The following is a 23,486-nucleotide window of genomic DNA, read 5'->3' as shown; positions in this document are numbered from 1 at the left end:
CCTCCTGTCGCACCAGGGCGAGCTCCTTCCATATGGAGAGCGGCCTAATTATTCCCTCGCAATGACTGAATCAACATTTGATTATAACCTCCCCACGGCTGCGCCTGAAAGACTCTATTCAGAGACCCCTTTCACGTCTCTTCTCTCAACGTCAAGAATGGCTTTTATTTTATAATGATAAACTTAATCTCTTCCTCTTTCTTTTTAGCCTAGCGCAACCTCTTGACAAGGGGTGTTACAAGGTGTGTGCGGTTTCCGGTGGCCTAAACCAGCGTGTACGCCAGGAGTCCAACGAGTTTTAACGTTCGAGTTTCAATATTTTGAGATTTCTTTTCATGTTTGCAAAAGGATATTGATTGATTGATTGATTGATTGGTTGGTTGGTTGATTGATTGATCTGTTTATGGCAGATGATGTGGAGGAAAGCATTCTGGCGGCTTTGAGACGCAATGGCGATGATCCACTTTACGCTTTTGAAGTGTATTGAAGAAACAAAAGAATAAGAATACAGTAAACTATAGACTTTTATATGTCTCCTTTATGAAAAAGAAGGAAATTGAAGAATGAAAACCAAAACTATGTTGATCCGCGTAGCGTAGCGGTCTATTCCGTTGCCTACCAACATGAGGATCGCCTGTTCGAATCCCCGTGTTACCTCCGGCTTGGGCAGGAGTCCCTACAGACACATTTGGCCATGTCTGCGGGTGGGAAGCCGGATGTGGGTATGTGTCCTGGTCGCTGCGCTAGCGCCTCCTCTGGTCGGTCGGGGTGCCCGTCCAGGGAGGAGGGGGAACTCGGGGGAATAGCATGATCCTCCCACGCGCTACGTCCCCCTGGTGAAACTCCTCACTGTCAGGTGAAAAGAAGTGGCTGGAGACTCCACTTGTATCGGAGGAGGCATGTGGTAGTCTGCGGCCCTCCCCGGATCGGCAGATGGGGTGGAGCAGCAACCGGGATGGCTCGGAAGAGTGGGGTAATTGGATGGGTACAATTGGGGAGAAAAGGGGGGGGGGCTTCGTTGTTCTGATTGATAGCTGTTGTTGGTGCACCTGTCCTCAGGGCTGTTTGTGGTGGTAGGTAAGTTTGTACTTGCACATTTCTGCAGCAGCGCTCTCAAACAGTGACCTCTAAAGACCGGAAGGGAATTTTGCTCATGGAAAGAAGGTTATTTTATTTCACTTTTTTTTTCTCTTCCATAGCCAGAGGAACTTGGCAGAAATCACGGAGCTGATCCACACCGCCTTCCTGGTGCATCGTGGGATTGTGAACCTGAACGAATGGACCAATTCGGATGGCCCTTTGAAAGACATGGAGTTTGGCAATAAGATGGCTGTCCTGAGTGGTGACTTCCTGCTAGCAAACGCCTGTACCGGACTGGCTCAGCTAAACAATACTAAGGTACCGTGTACGTTGTCGTCACTTACATCCCCAGTTGTCTTCTCGGTTGTAAAATCGCTTACGTGAGGTCGGCGGCGTCATCAACAGTCCAGCCTGCCTTGAGGTGACATCCTAAAGTACTCGTACCTCCAGCTGTCGGTGTCAGTTTTGGTAGCCCTAAGTGAATTCATCAGTGTATTTTCTCACTAATAGTACTCCCGAACCTCTAATAGCTCCAACCTAAACATGTTCTCGGTTGCACACAAGCTCAAATTTCCCGATTGCCTACTCTGTTCGCCTTGAGTTGTGAGACTGAGAACAAAGTTAAAGAGAACCACGGTGACGTATGCCGGGGAAATCCTTCTTTTCGACTTGTCACTGTTGTTTTTTCGACATGTTTTTGTTGTGCCAGTTTATATGTACGCTGTAATCCCGTAGGCGCACCAGAGACCATGTCTAGCGCATACCCTGATAACCCCCCCCCCCCATCCCGCTGACAGGGTCTGTCACCACGTCCCACTGTCAGAATGCGGTTGCCCGACTGGATCAAAATAACAGTGTTTCCCTCCCCTTTGCAGTCGGCCAGGCCAGCCCTTATCAGCTTCCCAACCCTCTCTTACTCATTGCACACAGTCTGCGTTTATGTTTGCTTTTTTATGGCAGCCACAAGAGGCATTTGAAAGACGCCCGCCCCCCGAACTGTGATGTAAGCAGTGGGCACGGTGCCTCTTCTGTCTGTATACACAAAAGAGGAACAGAGGGGCATTTAAGTGCTTTTGTAAAACGTCCTATTGCATAATATTTTCTTCAGATCATTAACAGTGTTTTACTGTGCTTGTAAGTTTAGTCACTACTCTACGGCCGCATTACAAAATATGCCGTTGCAGTGGTGAAGCTGCGCTGTGCTTTGCAAGCACAGCGCAGCTTAAAAAGGTGGCAAATGGGGCAGATTACTCGAGCCGTTGACGGTTTAGTCACTCCGTGACACACTGAAATCTGTTCATATTTGCATATTTATGGCCCATAACTGACTCAGAGTGTGCTAAGCTAAATTGAACTGAGTCGGGACTCTCCAGAACAGCGGATGCCTCACATTGCTTCCAGTCTGCATGTGGTCAATGTACCACAACGTCGCCAGACACCGGGCAGCAGATTAACGCAGCGGAGGCACTTGAAGCTTCCTCAAAAAAAAAAATACACACTCTGCTTTGTTGAGAAAAAAACGTAATTTTTTTTTTTTTTTAGGTGGAAAGAGTGATGGGAGATTGTGTGTCGTGGCCTTGAGAGAAATTCTATGCCGCTACTTGTATAAACGGTAAAGTAATCTCGGCGTGCGGCTCGGGTTTCTGTCCCTCGCAGACCTGTCGGCAAAACACGATCTGGCTAGATTTGGGAATGGAGTAAGGGGGAGACAGGGGCAAAGCTTATCTGATACTTTCCAAAAAAAGACCCCCCCCCGCCACCACCCCACCCCTCCAAACATACACACACACACACACACACACACCCACACAGACACTCAGCCCCCCCCCCCACCCCCCACTTTCCAAGGCTATCAGCGACACCACATCTGGTAATACTGTAGGCACATTGTCCTTCCAGGTCTGTGGGCGAAGCTCAAGTTTCCTCAATATTTTTCCCCGGTGGGTTCGGTTACCCAAAGGGCAACGGGAGTCGGACGGAGCCGTAAGCATCACCAGACTCTTCAGATGAACCAAGGATGTCTGGGATACGCTGAAGGAGCTCTAAATTTAACCTCATTCATCTGCACTGTACACGCTCGCCGTGATCCGTCTGTCCCGTGCACGCGGGTCTGCAGGGGCCGAGGGAGGATGCGGCGATAGACCCGAACATTTCACAGGTTTATTAGACACAGACCGGATTAAACTTCGAGCGACCGTTTCGAAGATGCAGTAGCTCGTCTGGCAGTTGACCAGTGGCATTGCTGTGGCACTCTGATAAAAATGTAATCATGTATGCCCCCTGTAAGAGGGAAGGGGAAACTGCAGTCTTACAAAGACCTAAACATGCACAGCCCAACCTTCCCACATGCGTTACCAAGAAATCCTTTCATTTCGTTTTTCCAAAGAGATCTTATGTACTGAATTCAAACTTCCTCTGTAATTCTTTTGTTTTTTTTGTTTTTTTTTCTCTTTCCCATGAAGGGCATTTTGCTCCATGTTGGACGCTACAGAACACTGCACACCAAAACCACCAGATACAGGAACGGTTTCTTCCACCTCGCCGTCACACGTACGAACAGTAAACTCACTGTGGCACTGTGCAATAACCCTGGTACACTATAATACCCATTGTACCTACAAGTCATATATATTTATTTTAGTCTAAAATAGAAATGTGCAGTATATTTCACTCACTACTGTATATCTGAACAGACTGCATACTTTACATAAAAAAATCCACCAATTATATTTAAATATAGTTTTTTTTTTAACCGTTTAATATTTATCTCCGCACTCCTTGCGCTCTTCATTTCTTTGCACTATTTGTTTCCCGTTCACAGAGACAGTGTCACCTGTATATAGTCATTCCTTGTGTGTATTCCTGAGGATTGCCGTGTTGTTATTCTGTGAAGCCACTAAACCGGAGTCAAATTCCTTGGATGTGCAAACATACTGGGTGAATAAGGACGATTCTGATTCTGATGTGTTGATATATTTGTGCGAGACAAGGCCCGTTTCCTGAAGAACAGTGTCGTGCTTATCGCCTCCGTTCGCCGTTCACACCCGCTTTCCTTTGTTCCTGCTGCGTTTCCCTCGTCCTCAGATGTATGAATATGTATGAACGGATTAACCTGCCAATTAGCCACACCCAAATGTGCAACACGAGCCCAGTCTTCAAATAATCAACAAGTGTGGGGGAGGCAGAGCACAGCGAGAACACCCAGATGACAGACTGAAGCGACTTCATCAACCCCCTTAGCCCTTCTGACACATCTCCTTATTCTGACCCACCACCTGCCTTTCAGCCCCCCCCCCCCCAAAAAAAAACATATTGGACCAGACAGACACCCAATCCACCCAAGTAACAGGAGTCTCGACTGGACTTTTCTATTAATAAAAGTGTTCTGGATCTGAATCACAAAATCACAGGGAAGGTCCCCAATGGTCTGATAATGAGCTGACGAATGGGAGTAACCAGATCTGGATGGGCCATAGCCGTACACCTGGCTTCAACCCTCTGCCCCCGGTCAACCTCACCACAGCTGTCTGCATTCAAACTACGTCCAGCCATTTACTCAAATCCCACCGCTTGCTTTGTCCAGTTTAGAGTATCGTACACTTGTGCCGCAACAGTGGAAATTGGAGGTTCAGTTTTAAATGTTATGGCTGGACTGGACCAGCCCTGCTAGCTTTGGTCAACCACATCTACATTTTGGTCATTCAGCGTATGTTCATATCCAGGGTGTTGTGAAACAAAGTTTCCAATGAGACAATAACCGCATTTCCATCTGAATGTTTTATGCAAATTTTGTCATTTCGAATAAAAAAAAAAAACTTGATGGAAACAGCAAGTATTGAATGTGAGCCCAGTAATTTGCATAAAAGTTTGTATGCCTGCTTGAGGTGGATACAGGGGCGTTTCTAGGAGTTGACAAGGTCTGGGGCTAAGCCCAGACCATCTGGGGCTGTGGTCAGGGTATGTGTGCGAGCACAGTGCACGCCAAATTTTTTTGGGTCCCTGCTGTTCTGCCTGTAACACTACTGCCTAAATTTCATTTAATTTTACTGCAATGTGTGACCACTGCAAACATTACATTTCATTTGAAATTTAATTTTTGATAATAATGTTAAGATAATTGCTATGTTATATGGTTTGGAGACAGTTGCACTGATGAAAAGACAGGAGGTGGAGCAGGAGGTGGCAGAGATGAAGATGCTAAGATTTTCATTGGGAGTGATGAAGAAGGACAGGATTAGGAACGAGTATATTAGAGGGACCGCTCAGGTTGGACGGTTTGGAGGCAAAGCAAGAGAGGCAAGATTGAGATGGCTTGGACATGTGTGGAGGAGAGATGCTGGGTATATTGGGAGAAGGATGCTGAATATGGAGCTGCCAGGGAAGAGGAAAAGAGGAAGGCCAAAGAGGAGGTTTATGGATGTGGTGAGGGAGGACATGCAGGTGGCTGGTGTGACAGAGGAAGATGCAGAGGACAGGAAGAGATGGAAACGGATGATCCGCTGTGGTGACCCCTAAAGGGAGCAGCCGAAAGTAGTAGTAGTAGTAGTAGTAGTAGTAGTAGTAGTAGTAGTAGTAGTAGGTAAGATAATTGCTGTGGACAAAATGGACATCTGCAGGGCGGCTGAGAATTCCCAAACCTATGGCACCAGTGTTTAATTGCTACTTTACTTTTTTATTCTGTTTTTACATTTTTATTTGACTGCTGTAATGTTTGGGACTTTGTGCTGTGCAAATAAAATAAACCAGCAGCCTGATGACAGTAGATTAATTGAAACACTTACTTATTTGTACAACCATTTAGGGAATATCAGGTGTTTTGACCATCTCACTTTTCTCCAAATTGTGTTACTCCCTAAGTATCCTATAGCCTTTAAGTCATCAATGCCTACATGACAAAATCATGTATTACTGTAAACATTGTTCCCATAACACATTTTTCATATTCACAACACAATTAATCTTATAAATTGTGCTGTGTATTAGAATTTCAGGGGTAGTTCCAGGATATAGCATGCATATCTTTTGGATCACTTTGGTATGTCCGCGTCATGCAGTGGGTCCACAGCTAACATTAGCTAGCTGGCTAATTACCAGATATATCTTGGCAATGCTGTTACCCTACACCAACTAATTAACTTGTTGACATGTACCAGTGACATTAACTTAGCCACATTCTCCGGCAAAAATGTCCAAATGCACCAGCAGCAGCTGTCACGGATATGTAGTTAGGGGTTTGCTGAGCTACATTAGTCAATAAAACCTGTGGTTCTCAAATCTAGGGACAGTACGGGCTTGTGGGACTTTTGTTCATACCTTACATTGTTGATGTAGTGTTGCTGCTGCTGTTGTGTGAGCCCGACAGCCGAGCAGAAGCAGCACTGCACGCCGTGTGTCCATGCCAAAAGAGGGCTGCAGATGGACTGACTGAGCTCGTATACAGGAGGATGTTACCTAGCCCCGCCCACTCGCTCAGTCTCTCTTCATCCATACACAGGCAGCGGTAAGGGTTCGGGGTGGTTGGGAGTTGAATTATTTACATTTCGTGATGATTATAGTTTTTTTTTCTGTCAGAAAGATTTGGGGCTAGTCAAATAACATTCCTGGCTAACGCCCCGGAAGACCCATGTTGACGCCGCCAATGGGTGAATAAGCATTTAGTCGATATAAAGAAATTCTAGGAACTGCCATGGAAATGCATTCAGTGAACTTCAACAGCCTCTTTCTTGAGGTGGTTGAAGTATGGACATATGACATAACACACATAGGCCTACATTCAAGGTTTTATTTGCTTGAACAGATCTGATACAGATTTATTTGCTTGAAATTGATTTGAACGTTAGATGGAAACATGGCTATAGACACGACTCGTAGTTATTAGTGGCTGTACAAGTCAAACCTTTTGGCCCTTTGCTTTACAGGACAGTCTTAAACCACGTGGCTGCTGTGACCTGTGCTTCCCCTCATCCTGATGAATTGGACGGAGGGCTGTTCGAAATTGTGCAGATGAATGACAGCACTTCTTATCCACAAACAGATTATGATTTAGCTGTGACTTCTAGCAAGTCCTGGGTTCGAGCCCCGGGGTAGTCCAACCTTGGGGGATCGTCCCGGGCCGTCCTCTGTGTGGAGTTTGCATGTTCTCCCTGTGGCTACATGGGTGTCCTCCGGGGGCTCCGGTTTCCTCCCACAGTCCAAAGACATGTAGGTCAGGTGAATTGGCCTTACTAAATTGTCCCTAGATATGAATGTGTGTGTGTGTATGTCGGCCCTGCGATGGCCTGGCAGCCTGTCCAGGGTGTCTCCCCACCTGCCGCCCAGTGACTGCTGGGATAGGATCCAGCCTCCCCGCGACACTAAGAGCAGGATAAGTGGTTCGGATAATGGATGGATGGATGGATGTGCCTTCCAGCTCAGTTTGAGATTTGGTTTATGTAGATTAAACAAGTTCACTACATTGGCATCTTATTGGCTCATCAATGGTGCGTAAATGTAGGCTACTAATCAGACGCACAGAAGAAAACCAGCTTCAGTATTCTTTTTATTGTTCATCTTTGACGAACAAAATGCTCACGCCGCAAAAAACATGAGCTTAAATACAAGAAATAAAAACTGAATTTGAGAGGAAAAGTACTTAATACTAGTGAAGTTATCTGTCCATTCAGCAAGATAATTTCACTTGTCAAGAAATCTTAAAATAAGTTGGTTCCAGTCTAGAAATGTTCTTTATTTGGCCAGCTATGACTTTGTCGAGAGCAAATTCTGCACCGCGACAATTCAAAATGAATGTATTTCATTCTGTTTGGAGAGAATGAACACTGCTGGAGAAGATTAACACAGCTATCCTCGGAGGGAAGGAGCTGATGTTCTGCTGAAAGAAACCTCTGGGAGAACAAAGTTTATGCGCTCCTTTCACAGACACACATTAATGCTGTTTTAATGCCTCAGTACACCGCTGAGCTATTTATCCACATCGACAGTGTTCCCAAAACCAGTGGCAGCCTTGGGGTGTCAGTGTGCGCGGCTTCAAGAAAAGCAGATCAACTGGGGGAAGAGTCCAAATGTAATCCTGAAATCTCATCTCAACTGTTGCAGCGGTGCTAGTTTTGCTAGTCTACATTTGAAGATTTGCTGCAGTGGCAATTTTTTCAGCGTTATTTTTGTCGACTAAAATTGGCAATTTTTGTCAGTAAATAACTGCTCCACATTAACTAACATGCCATGACAAAAGTCTGACTAAATTAAGGGACATCTTTGTTAACAGACTACGGCTAAATTTCAACATTGTAAAAAAAAAAAATCAACAGTTCCTCCTCCTTTCTCCGTCACAAGATTGCCACAAAAAAACTGATGGAGGACTTCCATCTGGGATCGGACTGGATACCCAGGGACAAAAGATGAGATGTCATTATTTTGAACCTCAGATGTCTTGAAAGTCCAATGAAAATCACGTTTTCCCATTCTCATTGTGTTTTTCTAACAGGTTTGTCAATGTTATGTTCCCCCAAAATATGAGAACCGCTGCTGTCGTGAAAATATGACTGAAGCCCCTTGGGAAACCATATCCTCCTGATGGTCAGCGTCATTAGACCGGTTCAGAAAAACAATCTGCTTCCTGTAATAAATTGCATCAAATTATACGATGATTTGATTGGACAATCAATGAGTTGTCATCATCAGTGTTAGTTGCTTTGTTTTCAAATAGTTGCCTAGCAACTAGTCAGCGAGTGAGCTAGCTATCACTGGAGAATCTTGTGACCTCGGCCTCCTGGGAATTGGCTGTGCTCAGAGAGGGTGCGGTGAAACCGTTTTAACGAATCAAATGATCCGAAGCTGGAAAAACCACGCTTGTAGCGTTCAGCAATAAAACTTGATTTAACTGAATTAAAACCGTTGGACTTGATCTTTACATTTTGCGCCTACGGAATCCAAAGATTCGTGGACAGTGACTTGCACTCTGCCCTTCGCCGAGGGGACATAAAACATGGAAAAAGCTCATATTCTGTGTGGCTCCACGACTGACTCATTCTGATGACCTAGTTCTTATGAATATGAGAAGAGCATTGTGGAAGTTGTATAAAAATTCAAAGTTAAGATGTGGGTGTTCGGCGTCGGGTGGCGTGGCGGTCTATCGCGTTGCCTACCAACACGGGTATCGCCGGTTCGAATCCCCATCTTACCTCCGGCTTGGTCGGGTGTCCCTACAGACACAATTGGCCGAGTCTGCGGTTGGGAAGCCGGATGTGGGTATGTGTCCTGGTCGCTGCACTAGCGTCTTCTCTGGTCGGTCGGGGCGCCTGTTCAGGGGGGAAGGGAAACTGGGGCGGGGGCAATAGCATGATCCTCCCATGCTCTACATCCCCCTGGTGAAACACCTCACTGTCAGGTGAAAAGAAGCGGCAGGCGACTTCACGTGTATCGGAGGAGGCATGTGGTAGTCTGCAGCCCTCCCCGGATCAGTAGAGGCGGTGGCGCAGAGATCGGGACGACCTCGGAAGAGTGGGGTAATTGGCCGGATACAATTGGGGAGAAAAAGGTGGGAAAACAAATCCAAAAAAGATGCGGGTGTTCACTCTTTAAGTTTAATTTTTACAATAGTGTAACCTTTAGTAATTTGATATTCCTCAATAAAGAACATGAATGATTTGAAGGCAAGACATTTGTCATTTAACCTGATGGCGATGCGAGCACACATGAGGACAGATCAGTTTTTTGCATGCTGTCGACCGCAGCAGCATCACCACAGCGCCATGGAGGACCGAGGGATTTTGATGTTCTCCGTCTGCTTTTCTTTTTGTGTTCTCTTCTCTCGGACAGGTCGTTGAACTGATCTCAAGTGCAATCGGTGATATGGTACAGGGTATCTACAGTGAAAACCCCGCCAATCTCGAGGTAAAGCATCTACACTTCTTCTGTGGGTCTGGTGCACGAGTTGGCAGTCAGTCAGTCAGTCAGTCAGCGGGGAATCGACTCACAATAACAGCGTTTTGTTGTTTTTTTTATATAAGGTCCAGCAAAGCCAGCACGGCAGATTACATTATTCACAAACGCTAACAGAGCGGTCTGCAAAGATCTGTCCAGGCATCTTGTTAGACTGTGAGGTAATATGTCAGACCAGACACTAAAATGAGAGCAGAAATGTTTACAGCGGGACGAGAACCAAAACTGGCATCTTCCTGCATAATGAATCGGAAAGAAACTCAGTTTCTGTGTTCGACTTTACCACAGGGCTGTCAGGAACCTGTCAGAAAAAATGTTCTTTATGTTTTCACAGCCCGTTGAAGGTCTGTCTCACAGCCAGTTTCTTTTAGGAAAGAAGTTTTCCCGAGCAGAGGCATTTTCTCAGTCAGGGAAAGTTTTATTCTGCTCCTTATCTCGGGTTTTCTTTGGAACAAACCAGGTTTAATTAAGTTTCTATTCGGGTCAGGGGTTTTAATTTCTTATGTTTTCAGCACCTTTAAAGGGGATCTTACCAAATTTCAACCCGGCCCAGATTTGTACAGAGATAGCTCAGCTGATATTGTTACATGTGAAATGTTTATAAGATATTATGTTTCAAAATAAAATCGCTTGTATCTGACTGCAGTGCTATCAGATAGGCTCGCAGTAGTGAAATCGCAGCCTGGTAAAATAAAGTTCCACGTTTTTATAGTCTGACGAGAGCAGATTTTTTTTTTTTTCCCTGGTTAAGACTTGTATTTTTTGCCCACCCCAGTCCACCCACACCACAAATAACACAAGGAACCTTGGAAATACTGTGTCGAATCTCCACTTACCGGCTGTTGCAAAACCAATTACATACTTCCCCCCTGCATCCATCCGTCCATCCATTTCATAATCGCTTCTCCGGCTTAGGGCCGCAATTACACACTGAAATATAAAATCACAGAGCAAAGAGGGGTTGTTTTCAGGAATCGGGAACACTTTATTTGTCATTTCACCTCATGTACTTGCGCACGTGAAATGAAATGAAATGCCGTCCCCCCCCCAGCCCTCAGCAGCGCAACATACAGACAAAAACACATATAAGAACTACAAGAACACACATATTCAAACACATATATCAACACCAAAACAAAACAAAAAATCACTATCAGAGATTTGACAGAGCGGTTGGGATGCTCTGTGGGAACTTTGAGGATGAATAACATAAGCAATCAGTGATGTGTTTTGTTGCCTGTATTTACTCTGCAGGAAAATAGCCTCGCTGACGGCGGCTTTAGCGTGGCTTCATGGGAGGAGCAGACGTTCCTGTCCCACGGGGCATTGCTGGCGAAGAGCTGTCAAGCCGCGATGGAGCTTGCCAGACATGACAAGGAGTCCCAAGGACTGGCCTACAAATATGGCAAACACCTATCACTGGGCCACAAGGCAAGTTCTGGTAACGCGTCAAGTTTGAGTCTTGGTACAAAAAAAAAAAAGCATTAAAACATAATCTTTTGTGTCTTGGTTATAAGGGCTCATTGAATAAATCTGAAAACCTTATTATTATGTTATCATTTTGTGCCGATAATGGGATCCTTACATCCACATGTATATTGATATTGCGATTAGTCAAATAGCCACATCTACATTATTGTTTGCATAATCGCTGTATTCTCCACACCTCTTCTCCTTCCATCTCTCTGTCCTTTAAGCTGCGCAGTAGATTTCCATCACTTTAATCTATATGCAGTTTTGTTTTTGATGTTACTGCAAAATCAGCTGACAACGGTATTCATTTTAGTATTTATGACACTGACATTTGGGACAAGGATCAGCTCTGAGCCCTTTCTTGTTTGCAGTGGTGATGGACAGGTTGACTTACAAGATCAGGCAGGAGTCTCCATGGACTATGATGTTTGTGGTTGACATTGTGATCTGTAGTGAGAGTAGGTTGCAGGTGGAGGAGAGCCTGGAGAGGTGGAGGTATGCACTGGAGAGAAGAGGAATGAAAGTCAGTAGGAGCAAGACAGAATACCTATGCGTAAATGAGAGGGAGGACAGTGGAATGGTGATGCAAGGAGTAGGCGGAAGGATGAAGGCGGATGAGTTTAAATACTTGGGGTCAACTGTTCAAAGTAATGGGGAGTGCAGAAGAGAGGTGAAGAAGAGCGTGCAGGCAGGGTGGAGTGGTTGGAGAAGAGTGTCAGGAGTGATTTGTGACAGAAGGGTATCAGCAAGAGTTAAAGGGAAGGTTTACAAGATGGTAGTGAGACCAGCTATGTTATATGGTTTGGAGACAGTGGCACTGATGAAAAGACAGGAGGTGGAGCTGGAGGTGGCAGAGTTAAAGATGCTAAGATTTTCATTGGGAGTGATGAAGAAAGACAGGATTAGGAACGAGTATATTAGAGGGACAGCTCAGGTTGGATGGTTTGGAGACAAAGCAAGAGAGGTAAGATTGAGATGGCTTGGACATGTGTGGAGGAGAGATGCTGGGTATATTGGGAGAAGGAAGCTGAATATGGAGCTGCCAGGGAAGAGGAAAAGAGGAAGGCCAAAGAGGAGGTTTACGGATGTGGTGAGGGAGGACATGCAGGTGGCTGGTGTGGCAGAAGAAGATGCAGAGGACAGGAAGCGATGGAAATGGATGGTGCGCTGTGGCGCTCCCTAACGGGTGCAGCCGAAAGTAGTAGTAGTAGTAGTAGTAGTAGATGACACTGACAACCGAAAGTAGATATTGTCGTCAGCTTGTGCGACTTCTTCCTGACACATGATGTGCGCAGTTTCAAAAAGTGAAATAAGGCGCTCACATGCATCAAAAGATAGAAAGATTTAGCAAAACTCCCGTTTCGAATATGTCAGTTAAGGCCTTGCGCCCATTTTGGAAATCACATAAAGGCATTCACATTACCATTTCGGTGATTACAGTAGGACCATAATCAGGATAAAATTGGTGTATTAGTGTGAATGGAAACACACCCATTGTGTAGAAACTGGTAAACGTATACAGAGTCTGGGAAACTCTGATTTTAACGGATTTACCACGCCAGCTAAATATTTAACTGCAGTGCACTAGAGAATTAAGGGACTCAAATCTGTTTTTTGGGTTCAACAAATGTGGCTGGGTTTAAATCTCGTCTCGTTTTGTGAGCTCACAAGCCGTTCATGATAAAACCCCACCTGCGTTACATCTTCCTTCTATGTCCTCTCCTCCCGCGGCACCCCGTTGCTCCAGCCGCACGACTACCAGCTGTCTCAGCATGGGAGGGAATAAGGGTAACTTCGTTCAAAGAGAATCCTCCTGATCAGGCTAACTACGTACAACCAGCCTGTCTCGCACCACCCTGATGCCGCCGTCTGACATGCTGCGGAGTATCCCCTGACACATCAAAATCTAGCGTGGATTTAATTTAGGCCCATTCCAGGCTGGCTTGTCGGATGTTGTGGACTTTTTAACAAATTCCATTTGTGACCACGATAAATAAGCAAGGCGGCATTTCTTTTTCTAGTCAAGTTTGAATGAGTGGACGGAGACAGATGAGTGACAGTCTACTTTCCCCTCTGTAGCTGAACTCTGACCTGCAGCCATTCGTGAAGAGCAGCGTGGGAGAGCCGGTTTCCTTCGGTTTAAACGCCGCCCCCGTGGTCTTCCATCGGCAGATTGTGGGGCAGGAGAAGTGGCGCCAGCAGCTGCAACAGGTGATTGTATCCCTCAGCTTTGGTGTAGAGGCCCCGAGCCGGCTTATTAACATGATTAACCAGTTAACCTTATTTTGCCCCATTCAGTCAGAGCACATATTGTGTGTTAGAGTCGACCACTTGCTCACTGGCAGCCTCGTGCTCGCCAAGTGAATAAACTGAGCTGGGGTATGACGCCGTCCTTGTTACAGTCTGCACCAAAGACTGGATATAGGGTAGTGAACTACAAGTCAAGATGTAGAAATGCTCTGTATCCAGATAATAAATTCTTTGTGATCCTATTGTAAGGTATTATCACTCTCATTTAGAGAACATTAGTCTTTTCTGTTCTCATCTCCTGTAGCATAGTTGTGGTTAAATGTTCTCGCAGCCTGTGCCATTTAAAATGATTAAATATGATTGATGAGAATAGCACCTTTGGGGCGTCCGGGTAGCGTGGCGGTCTATTCCGTTGCCTACCAACACGGGGCTCGCCGGTTCAAATCCCCGTGTTACCTCCGGCTTGGTCGGACGTCCCTACAGACACAATTGGCCATGTCTGCGGGTGGGAAGCCGAATGCAGGCGTGTGTCCTGGTCGCTGCACTAGCGCCTCCTCTGGTCGGTCGGGGCGCCTGTTCAGGTGGGAAGGGAAACTGGGGGGGAATAGCGTGACCCTCCCACGTGCTGCGTCCCCTTGGTGAAACTCCTCACTGTCAGGTGAAAAGAAGCGGCTGGCGACTCCACATGTATCGGAGGAGGCATGTGGTAGTCTGCAGCCCCCCCCGGATCGGCAGAGGCGGTGGAGCAGCGACCGGAACGGCTCGGAAGAGTGGGGTGATTGGCCGAGTACAATTGGGGAGAAAAGGGGGGGGGGAGAATAGCACCTTGATAAAAGAAGGTTTCAAATAGACGAGGTTTCTGCGGATGTGTTGGCTTAATGTTGTGTTACTTTTCTCTTCCAATAGGCAAAAACGTTGAGAAATCATGTGGATTACTCGAAGGTGAGCAAAACAACCAATTTCTTGTCTTCATCTTTTTTTTGTCTTTTAAAGTTAGAAGATAAACTCTCCTACATTATATTTTGGCCCGTGACTTTTATGTTGTGACCAAGGTCATTTGCAAGACTATCGGGTGTGATTCCTTTTCTTTTTAGACGTCTTCAGCAAAAAAAATCCCTTTTCTAAGTCAAATCAGTCAGTCAAAGCATTTATTTATGTTGCACATTTCACACCTTAGGATGCAATGCAACATGGGTAACATGATGTCACGGTGCACAGATGAAAAGAAGGGAGTGAGAATGGGATGAAGGGAAAGGGACACTTGAAAGTGAGGAAATAGATGAGGTACAAATAAAAAATGTAAACCTCAATGAAGAAAATGTGAAAGAACAAGGACATGATGGAAACCATGAATGATCAAGCGTAACTTAGAAGCTATTAAGAAAGTAGAGGATAAAACGCACCATTAAAAAGCTTGGGTTTGGGCGTCCGGGCAGCATAGCAGTCTATTCTGTTGCGTACCAGCACGGGGATCGCCAGTTTGAATCCCCGTGTTACCGCTGGCTTGGTTGGGCGTCCCTACAGACACAATTGACCGTGTCTGCAGGTGGGAAGCCGGATGTGCAGATGTGTCCTGGTGCTGCACTAGCGCCTACTCTGGTCGGTCAGGGCGCCTGTATGGGGGGGGGGGGACTGGGGGAATAGCGTGATCCTCCCACGCACTACGTCCCCCTGGTGAAACTCCTCACTGTCAGGTGAAAAGAAGCGGTTGGCGACTCCACATGTATTGGAGGAGGCCTGTGGTAGTCTGCAGCACCTCCCTGGATCAGCAGAGGGGGTGGAGCAGTGACCGGGACAGCTTGGAGAGTGGGGTAATTGGCCAAGTACAACTGGGGAGAAAAAAGGGGGGAAAATCCAAACGGAAAAACATTTTTTGGGTTTGAGTAAGCGTTTAAAAGTTGCCGTTAAATTGGCTGTACTCATTTCAAATGGGAGACCATGTCACAGTTTAGGACCATATGCACTAAACCCCCCCCCCTTTCCTTATAATGGTTAGGAGTTGAGTGTCTGTCAACCTGGGGGCTCTACCAGGAACATATGTACATACAACATGTTTTAATGTAGTCTGGAGGAAGTCTATTTAACCATGTATAAAGAAATGAAAGTCCGATAGTCTACCGACATATCTCTCCTCCGTTTTGATTGGGTGGCACTGCCAGTTGCAGGGCAGGTTGAGGTGAGGAAGGGTATCCGCTGGCTGTAACCAATATCAAAGTTCAGAGATGAGTTTTCCAAAGTCAGTGTGAGAGAGAGGGAGGGAGGAAAGCGACAGATAGGGGTGCAGGAAGAGACGAAGGCAACAGAGGAGGGGTCTGATGGGGGTGGTGGGTATCTAGTCTTGTCTGAAACCAAAGCAAGGCGGGGGGGGGCGGGGATTATTTACCAAGGCCTATTTGTGGAGGAGACACCGAGGCTCTGAGACAGCGGTATTGTGAGAGAATCTCCTTCAGGAGCTCCATCGAGAAGGAGAAATAGGAAGAAGTTTCTAGAGTGGAAGGGACGAGGTGACATGAGGGAGAAATTTCAGGGCAAGGAAAGATGAGGGGACGATAAGAGGACAGGTAAGAACGGAGAGTGAGGTGAAGGTGGGGCGAGGGATCACGAACTGGGACCTTTCATTCATAAAATCTCATAAAATTCAACAATGAAAGACTGCACATGCACAGAAGAGGAGGAACAAATCCAATTTAAGAAGTGATGTGATTATATAAAGTCATCCAATTACAACCCACGCATTAATGAACATTTGCTTTCACCTTGTTAACACACAAATGTTATTAAATTGTCATTGATAGTACCCAAATTTATTTGTTTCATTCAGATCCTCTTGACTGTAAGTCAGTCATTCACGACACGAAAATGGCAAAAATAGACAACAGTACGCCTGAGCGAACAACTTCTCCAACTTTAAAAATGATCAAGTCGTGCGAGTTTGACTCAGAGCCCAGAAAAACCCCCGAATAAGTTGCTATTACGGTCTTTATATCAAGGCTGCTATTGAGGCATCATAATTTGCATAACCAGTAGAATGAATTGTGATCACTTTTAAGAAAGGGTGGTGCAGGTTGGCTGGTGCTAACTTAAGAGTTCTTAATGACTTCTGATGCAAGGACGATGAAACGGGGCAGAAAACTCTCTGCAGCATGTCTTTATGCATGCTTAATAAACCGGGCAAGAAAACCAAAGAAAGAACGTTGAATCAATTCATCTGGACACAACATTTATTGACAGATACGTTTCAACACTCATCTAGGTGACCTCTTCATTCTCCACTGACTGCAGGTATCCCCACCCTTATAAACAATACAGCGGCATAACGACCGAAACCGACGATCGGTTTCATACGCAAGTTGCCATGACCATTAACTAGAGTTTCAAGGGCCATGTGTACTATTCACAGAGGATTGGGAAATAGTTGCAATCACAGCATTGTAAGATGGTGAATATAGGGAGGACCGCTGGTTTGAACATCTAGTATGTGAAGAGGGAACAACCATCCCTGAACTGGGGGAGGGGGGGGGCAGAGAGTACATCTGTCACCATCTTACAATGCTGTGATTGTAATCATTCCTCAATCCTATGTGAGTAGTACACATGGCCATTGAAACTGTAGTTAATGCTCATGGCAATTCTTATATGAAACTGATCGTTTTTGGTCATTATGTCACTGTATTGTTTATAAGGGTGGGGACACCTGCAGGCAGTTGAGACTGAAGAGGTCACTTAGACGAGTGATGAAACTTTTCTCTCAATAAACATGTCCAGATGAACTGATTCAACTTTATTTCTTTATCTGCACCACGGCCTCTCAACAATACACCCAAATGACTTGTTCAGTCACCCAAGTGACTGAACAAGTCACGTGTATTATACAAGTCAAGTGTATTATACAAATACACTACATGGCCAAAAGTATGTGGACACTTGAACATAACACCCATATGTGCTTGTTGAACATCTCCTTCCAAAACCATGGGCATTAATAGGAGTTGGTCCCCCCTTTGCTGCTATAGCAGCCTCCACGCTTCTGGGAAGGCTTTCCACTAGATGCTGGAACATGGCTGCAGGGATTCACTCCCATTCAGCCACAAGAGCATTAGTAAAGTCAGGCAGGCACTGTTGTTGGGGAGAAGGCCAGGCTCACAGTCAGCATTCCAGTTCATCTCAAAGGTGTTGGATGGGGTTGAGGTCAGGGCTCTGCAGGCCAGTCAAGTTCTTCCAGACCAAACTCAGCAAGCCATGTCTTTGTACACGGGGACATTGTCTTGCTGAAACAGGAAAGGGCATTCCCCAAAATGTTGACACAAACTTAGAAGCACAAAATTCTCTAGAATTCTCAAGCATTGTATGCTGTAGCATTAAGATTTACCTTCGCCGTAACTCAGGGGCCTAGCCCAGACCACGAAAAACAGCCCCAGACCATTATTCCGCCTCCACCAAACTTAACAGTTTTGGCACTATGCATTTGGGTAGGTAGAATTTGCCTGGCATCCGCCTAACCCACATTGGTACGTCAGACAGCCTGACAGTGAAACGTGATTCATCATTCCAGAGAACGCAATTTCACTGCTCCAGAGTCCAATGGTGGTGTACTTAACACCACTCCACCCAACGCTTGGTATTGTGCATGGTGAGCTGAGGCTTGTGTGCAGCTGTTCATCCATGGAAACCCATTTCATGAAGCTCCAGTTGGACAGTTCTTGTGCTGATGTTGCTTCCAGAAGCAGTTTGGAACTCGGTAGTGAGTGTTGCGACCGTAGAACTTGAATTGGAGTAGAACGGACTTTCCCATTCAAATCAACATAGCAGAATGGTCTGAGCGGTGGCCATTTTTATTTGAATCACTGCCATTGCCATGAACTGTGGCCATTGTGGCGGGCTTTCTGCCACGTTTCACTTGATGGTTGCTGTTAACGTTTATTCACTACTTTCAGCAAGCAGACACAGCACATCGTCTTCTCGGTTCTCAAGAAATTGTGACACACCTTAACTTCCCTATATGTGCGCCGTCACTGTAGCAACTAACCACAAATGCCATTTTATTGGGAACTAGCCAGATGTCCACAGCAAACAGTTCCATGACCGTTCTACTCCGTTCAGGTTCTGCGGTTGCAACCGAGGACAGATGATTTCACGCAGTATGCTCTTCAGCACTCGGCGGTCCCGTTCTGTGGTCTTGTGCGCCCTTCGCGGCTGAGCTGTTGATGCCCTGAGACCTTTTCACTTCACAACAACAGAGTTACGTTTAACCGGGGCAGATCTAGCAGGGCAGAAATGTGACCAACTGCCTTGCTGGAAAGGTGGCGCCCTATGAGCCACGGTGAAAGTTACTGAGCTCTTCAGTACGACCCAGTGTTTGTCTATAGTGACCGCTTGGCTGTGTGCTTAATTTTATGCATCTAACTGCAGTGGATGTGGCTAAAATAGCCAAATCCACTTATTAAACGGGGCGTCCACATATTTTTGGCCATAAAGTTTATATAACACCATGACGATGACTGACGATTTTAGTATTTATCCTAAGCAGTTGAGCTTGGTCTACCTCACAAAACGCAAGGCATTTGCACCAAAATGATGGGGACAAGTGGTTAACTTGATAGTCCTGCGTCAATAACAGGGCAGGAAAATTTATTGATCTGTTGTTCTGTTTCGTCTTTCATTGATCACTTTGGATTTTGGGTGTTTAAATGGATCACTATAAGGTATACGGAAAAAAGGAAGGCCACAATAAATCTGTCCTGCTTGGAGTAAAGAATGATATTGAATAAAGGAAAATATCAGGCAGGTTGGAATTATTTGGAAACTGCTGAAATATTTTGCAATACCAATATCTAAGCCTGCACACAGGACTTCTAGCCGCCTTCCTATCTATTCATTGTTATCCAGTAGTAACCAGAATTATTGAATTTAAGCTGTTTGCGCAGATATAGCTCTATTCTCTTGTCAGGCTGATGTTTTATGCAGCTCCACCTACCCCTAGAAATGGTTGTTACAACATGGGGATCGCCAGTTTGAATCCCCGTGTTACCTCCGACTTGGTCGGGCGTCCCTGCAGACACAGTCGGCCGTGTCTGCGGGTGGGAAGGCGGGTGTGGGTATGTGTCCTGCACTAGTGCCTCCTCTGGTCCGTCAGGGCGCCTGTCCGGGGGGGGGGGGGGTAGTGTGATCCTCCCACGCACTACGTCCCCCTGGTGAAACTCCTCACTGTCAGGTGAAAAGAAGTGGCTGGTGACTCCACATGTATCGGAAGAGGCATGTGGTAGTCTGCAGCCCTCCCCGGATCGGCAGAGGGGATGGAGCAGCGACCAGGACGGCTCGAAAGAGTGGGGTAATTGGCCAAGTACAATTGGCGAGAAAAGGGGGGAAATTTTATTTTTTACTTTTTTTTTTTTTTTTTTTTTTACTTAAACAAGCTTCATAAAAGAGGAGGAATATAAAATAAACAGGAAAAGAGGGAGAATGGAAGAAAAATAACAAGGACACATTGTCAGATATGAACCACAACTGTTGGGTGACTTTGTTGTGAGCAGAACGATATGGGATCATTGTCTTAAGTTTGTAAATGGAAGTAGGTCTCGTGTTGACGGCACATTTTCCGCGGAGTAGCCGACATTATATATTATTTACATCATATCCTGACTGGGCGCTCAACACTGACATGGTAAAATTTGATGCTTTTGCAGCGATTCAGCAGAACTAAAGTTGGCTCGTGTGAATCATGTCTTAGCTAACAGAGAAGCAAGCTGGCACATCAGAAACACTTGAAAATTGTATCAAAAGTTTGATCTGTTGGAACAAGTTAAAGGTGAGCGAGCACATCCTACTTGTGTCTCTGTTGATGGTGTTTCTGTGAAATCCTACCTCAAATGAAACCACATGGGCAATACAGAGTAGGAGAATATGAGGGTGAGGCTAAGAAAGAATAGTGGTGGGGGTGCAGAAAAGATCAATTTTGCAAATTCCCTTACCAATGAGGATTATGTTTAAAAAAAAAAATCCTAAATCGCACAGTGGCATATATTTTTAGATATGCTTCACGTGCAGGTTTTATTTTATTTTTTTTCATTTATTTATTTATTTTTAAGAAAGGCCTAAAGGGCTTACCAGCTACAGAATTCATGAGGTAAAATGCCTGCAGCAAAAAGATGTCCTGACAGAATGAGGCAGAGGGAGACTCCCAAATTCACTCGGTGCCTGTCTTCTTATGGCACTGCTTAAAACCATTTTGTCTCAATAATGTCATCCCATTAACCTCCCATGTGACATGTGAGCTTGCAAACACTGGGCCATACATTCTCACACATACACACATATAATACACACACACACAATATATATATATATATATATATATATATATATATATATATATATATGCACACGCAGACTATAATTAGACCAAAACTTTTTCATTTGTATTCATTTTGTTGCTTTTTTCCTGGATGTTAATGTGAGTGCACACAAGGCACTAATTGTCAGTGGTCTCATCCCTCAACAGCTGTGGGCGGTAATCAAGTCGGAGAAAGGCGTGAGCGCCGCGGTGGACTTATGCTGCTACCATGGCAACAAGGCTCTGGAGGCCATCCAGACTTTCCCCGCCTCAGAGGCACGCTCCGCCCTGGAGAACATCGCCTGTGCCGTCACCAAATTTTGACCCGGACTCGGGACTCCCTGTTTTCTGGATGCGTTGGAGATGTTGTGGCCACAGGACATAGCCCACTATAAAAAAAAAAAGAAGAAGAAAAGTTGATGCTCATCAACAAAAAACAGGATAATAAACAAACCTAGCAGTGGATCTAATCTATAAATCAGACTGTGCCACTCTGTTCTCAGTGACAAGTGACCGCATCAGAACTGCGGTGGCGATTATCCGGAGATGATCCCAACTGAAGAAAATAAAAGAAATCTATTTGTCATCTTGGCTGTTGTCTGCTGTGTCCTTATGTTTGTCCCCGTGGCCTGCATGTTTGTGTGATCCAAGTCGACCCAGGGGCGGGAAAAGGTCATGCAGTGCCCCCCCCAGCCCCCCCACCCACACCCCACCCACACCCCGACCCAGCCAGCGAGCGTATTGAAGCTCCGCCAGCAGTAATTATTAATGAAGAGACCTGAGCAAATGGACAGGAAATGCAGAGGTATCGATTGGGCCGGCTGCCCTGCTCCAAGCTGCGAGGGCTGGCGCCAGCCTGGTGGCCTGTGGTTTCCCAGCCTGCTGTCTGTGTAAAGGGGTGGGGGGATGGAGGGTTGGGGTGGGGTGGGGGGTGGGGGTCAGGGACAGGGAAGGTGTGAAACCAGCAAGGGTGAGGAACAGCAGCAGCACCGCTGCTGACAGCTGTCTGTCACATCCGAGGTGCACCTTTAAAGGACAGGACCGCAGGATAGGGTGGCAGGAGGGATGAGACAGCGGGAGTTGACACGAGTGAGGAAAAGGAGTAGGACGATGTTAGAAAGGCGAGGTGGCGGAGGGGACATGAGGAGAGAAGGAGACGAAGAAGAAGGGTAGGAACGCAAGAGGACAAACTGGAGGAGAGAAGCAAGAAAGGAAAGATGGGACGTACCAGAAATTGGCAGAGTGAAATGTGTTTGGTGTGCCAACCAAAAACCACTGCTTCACAACTGACCGCAAAACCATGCTGCATTTTACAATTTATATTCTGATAGAGCACAGCTGTATCAAATTGGCAGAGGTGAAAAGAGTACCCAAAATTCCTCCTACTGCTGCTTTAGTGATAGTTTACTTGACTACGAGTAAGAGTATTTATTGATGAAGGAAAATTACTATAGTAATTACTCGTGAGTTACTTTCGTTCTTTACATGTCTACAAGCAAAACAGCTGTAACTTAAACATATGGAAATATTCTATAGTTGACATAGCCAGGCAACCTTAACAAACCCACTATATGAACGAACCAAATTTATTTCCGCAGTACAAGTTTTCCGAAACACCCACAATCGGTAACGCTTAAGACTTATTCAAAGAAATACCTCGTTTAGCCTTTTTTATTTACTCTTAATAGTTACCAAAATAAAAATAATGAAGGAGAACGCGTTATCATAAATCAACTCAAAGTCAAAGTACTGTCTTACAATGCTCAAGAAAAGTACCATTACAGGAGAACATTTACTCAAGCGCTGTCACGAGAGTAGTGAAAGTTCCCTGATGAGACATTGTTAACGTGATAGCTTCCTCCATTTTGGACCCTTCCTACTGACTTGACCCCTGAGAGGTAAACACAGTCAACGCTGACTTGCTATTGGTTGATGGCGCGAATTTGCATATATCAAAGTTCACCAAAGTTGAACTCTATGTGAGGACATCGTGCAAATTTACTCTGCCGCCGGAAGCAAATTCACTGATTGAGAAGATTCTGTTCAGATTAATCGATTTCTGTGCGAAATGTCGCTGTTATAAATCTTGGTGTCATTTTGTTACTTGCAATTAATATGGACGTAGCTGGATGGGATATTAAACTGGGCAGGAGGCCAAAAGCTAACCAACTAGCTATGTAGCTGCTAACTCTTAAATCATTATCGTCATCGGCGGTCACTCGGGATCGAGTATGACTGTCCTCCCTCTGGGTCCTCAGGTGGGTGTAGAGGCCGATCCTGGAGCCGCGTAATGGGAGGACGCCTGCACGTGGCAGCTTTTTATGTGGAGTGGCTGATGCGCCTGCAGCCACCACACGGTCCTTGGCAGGGGGGTGGCCAGAGTCTAATGGCATGGAGAACCAAGACGGTTGGGGAC

At 45.6% G+C, this 23,486-nt stretch overlaps 1 protein-coding gene across 1 annotated transcript in view; it reads left to right on the top strand.

Moving 5' to 3' along the window:
- pdss2 (prenyl (decaprenyl) diphosphate synthase, subunit 2) overlaps positions 1-21,653 on the top strand; it is a 43,137-nt gene extending 21,484 nt beyond the window's left edge. Inside the window, exons 3-8 of the mRNA XM_056296243.1 lie at positions 1,200-1,398; positions 9,895-9,969; positions 11,272-11,448; positions 13,570-13,701; positions 14,647-14,682; positions 21,239-21,653. Of these exons, the coding sequence (XP_056152218.1) occupies positions 1,200-1,398; positions 9,895-9,969; positions 11,272-11,448; positions 13,570-13,701; positions 14,647-14,682; positions 21,239-21,394 (775 nt within the window). The 3' untranslated portion in view covers positions 21,395-21,653. The remainder of the gene's footprint in view (positions 1-1,199; positions 1,399-9,894; positions 9,970-11,271; positions 11,449-13,569; positions 13,702-14,646; positions 14,683-21,238) is intronic.
- The last annotated feature ends 1,833 nt before the right edge of the window (positions 21,654-23,486 follow it).

Source organism: Lampris incognitus, chromosome 16 (assembly GCF_029633865.1).
Source record: "Lampris incognitus isolate fLamInc1 chromosome 16, fLamInc1.hap2, whole genome shotgun sequence".
Classification (NCBI taxonomy): Eukaryota; Metazoa; Chordata; class Actinopteri; order Lampriformes; family Lampridae; genus Lampris; species Lampris incognitus.
Note: the sequence above shows the minus strand (reverse complement) of the source record. Positions and strands in the feature narration are given on the sequence as shown.